Source organism: Phytophthora parasitica (assembly GCF_000247585.1).
Source record: "Phytophthora parasitica INRA-310 unplaced genomic scaffold supercont2.82, whole genome shotgun sequence".
Lineage (NCBI taxonomy): Eukaryota > Oomycota > Peronosporomycetes > Peronosporales > Peronosporaceae > Phytophthora > Phytophthora nicotianae.
The window spans coordinates 150095-152001 of NW_008649068.1; the positions used below are offsets into that span (position 1 = coordinate 150095).

A 1907-nucleotide genomic window follows, 5' to 3' on the forward strand; every position below is an offset into this window, starting at 1 on the left:
GCCCTCTGATGTGCTTGTTTGTTGTGCCGGTGTTTTGGCTGCGTTCTGGAAAGTCGAGCCAGTTTCCGAGCTCGCCTTCACCGTTCCCGGAGCCTGTTCGCCGTCATCCTGCGTTACCTGTGACGCAGGCGAGGACTCGGACGACAACTTCGTGTCGGCCGCCTTCTTTGGTGTCTCCTGTTTCGTTGAGGATTCCGATGAGGAACTGCCGCTACTGGAGGCAGAGGAACTCGTCTTCGTCTTTGACGATGGTGTAGTTTCCTTAGAAGGGGTAGCTGTGGTCGCCTCTGGTGTTGACGACGTCGAGTTGCTTGACTGTGTCGTCGGAGGAATGGACCCGTTGGCGATATCTCGTGCAGTATTCAGTAGAATAGTTTGGATATCCGTCACAAAAGCCGGGTATACCTGGTACGTATATTTGCCATCAGGAATCGGAGCGATCGGACTGTTGGCATCGTTGCCCTCGTCGATACAGAGACCACCGGACGCAGTTGTTCCATCCGGGCATTCAGAACCTTGGGACGCGTGGTTGTACCAAGGAGACTTCCCGTCGTTACCTGGAGGGGAGTACTCACACACCACCAACTCTCCTCCTGAACAGGTCGCTGTCGCACAACCGACACTAGTGGTTTCCGCCCAGAGTATCTGTGAGTACGAGTTGTAGTAGCCTACGCCCACGTCCAACCCGCTGGAACCGGGCTGTGCCATGGTCTTGATGGTCGTCACGCCAGTTTCCACGACCCACTGTTGAATCGCCTCATCAATGGCCGACGACGCGTTGGTTAATGATGTCTGGAACGCGTTGATACCTTTTCCACAAGTGGCCGAGCACTTCGATGCAGTCGAAGCAGCTTTGGTGGCCAGGTCAGCATCCCAATCAATGCGACGCATGTTGCCGGCAGACCATGGCAAACCCGTTCTGCGAAAGTAGTTGTGACGATCGATCCAGATGGCTTGATCCGGTTCACTGTAGCTTTCGGCATTAGCGACCAAAACTGTTGCAGCCGAGACAGCAAGTATTGTTGATACCTTCATTCTATCCGGCAATTTATTGAGACTTTTGCTATGGACTTCTCGGTGCGACCTACGGCACGGACTGGGCCGAGCACGATAAAACGGAAAGTGAAGCTTTCGGGGCGTCGCGACGGACTGTCCACATGCCCTACACTTCCTCGTGTGTTTTCCCGTCCGTTTTTAGGCACCTCAAATCTCTCGACATTGCCCGGCGCCAAACCGAATCAACGAATCTACTGCCAAAGTGTTTGGTTCCAAAGCGCGTTACGGTGGTACAGTGCGTAGTGCTCCAACGCTTTTGCAATGCCTGACCCTGCCTCGCGTTCGAAGATACGATCGATCCACAGCGTGATGCCCAAGCTGGGATGCTTTCAAACTGTATTCTGCCCGTTTGATTCGTTCAAGCGTTCTTCTCAAAGGAAGTATCCGGTAAAGGTTGCTCGAACGCAAAAAGTGTATGCCAAAGTAATTGATATCATTTGCTGTTCTTGCCAGCAAGTGAATGCTGTACGGTAGCTTAGCCCGACTTTACAGCACAGGCACTTGAAATGCAAGTACACTGTTCCAAGTTTTCATTTTTCGTTTTACATGGCTTCAACATGTCCCTGCCGATGTTATTTTTTTTAACAATACATGCAGCTTGGTTCGAGCTCTTCGGTCGTGCAACCAACCTACAAGCTTGCCGTAAAAGAGAACGTCGATTGAGTGTTTCTTGAGGTTTGCACTCTTAGAAAGCAGTACTCAATCGGTAGCGAGCGTATCGCAGCTTCGAGTTCTTTCAGTCTGTCCAAGTCAAGGGCTTCGTTGCAGCTGTAGCAGGGCTCATCATATATTAGTAGTACTGTAGTAGGGCCGATATCGCAACGTTAGGATGCACGAGAAACTGCGCTTGC

At 51.7% G+C, this 1907-nt stretch overlaps 1 protein-coding gene across 1 annotated transcript in view; it reads right to left on the reverse strand.

The window, feature by feature from the left end:
* PPTG_24316 (hypothetical protein) overlaps window positions 1-1035 on the reverse strand; it is a gene marked incomplete at both ends in the record, with an annotated part of 2557 nt that extends 1522 nt beyond the window's left edge. Inside the window, one exon of the mRNA XM_008916347.1 lies at window positions 82-1035. Coding sequence (XP_008914595.1) covers window positions 82-1035 — 954 coding nt within the window. The remainder of the gene's footprint in view (window positions 1-81) is intronic.
* Window positions 1036-1907: the final 872 nt, after the last annotated feature.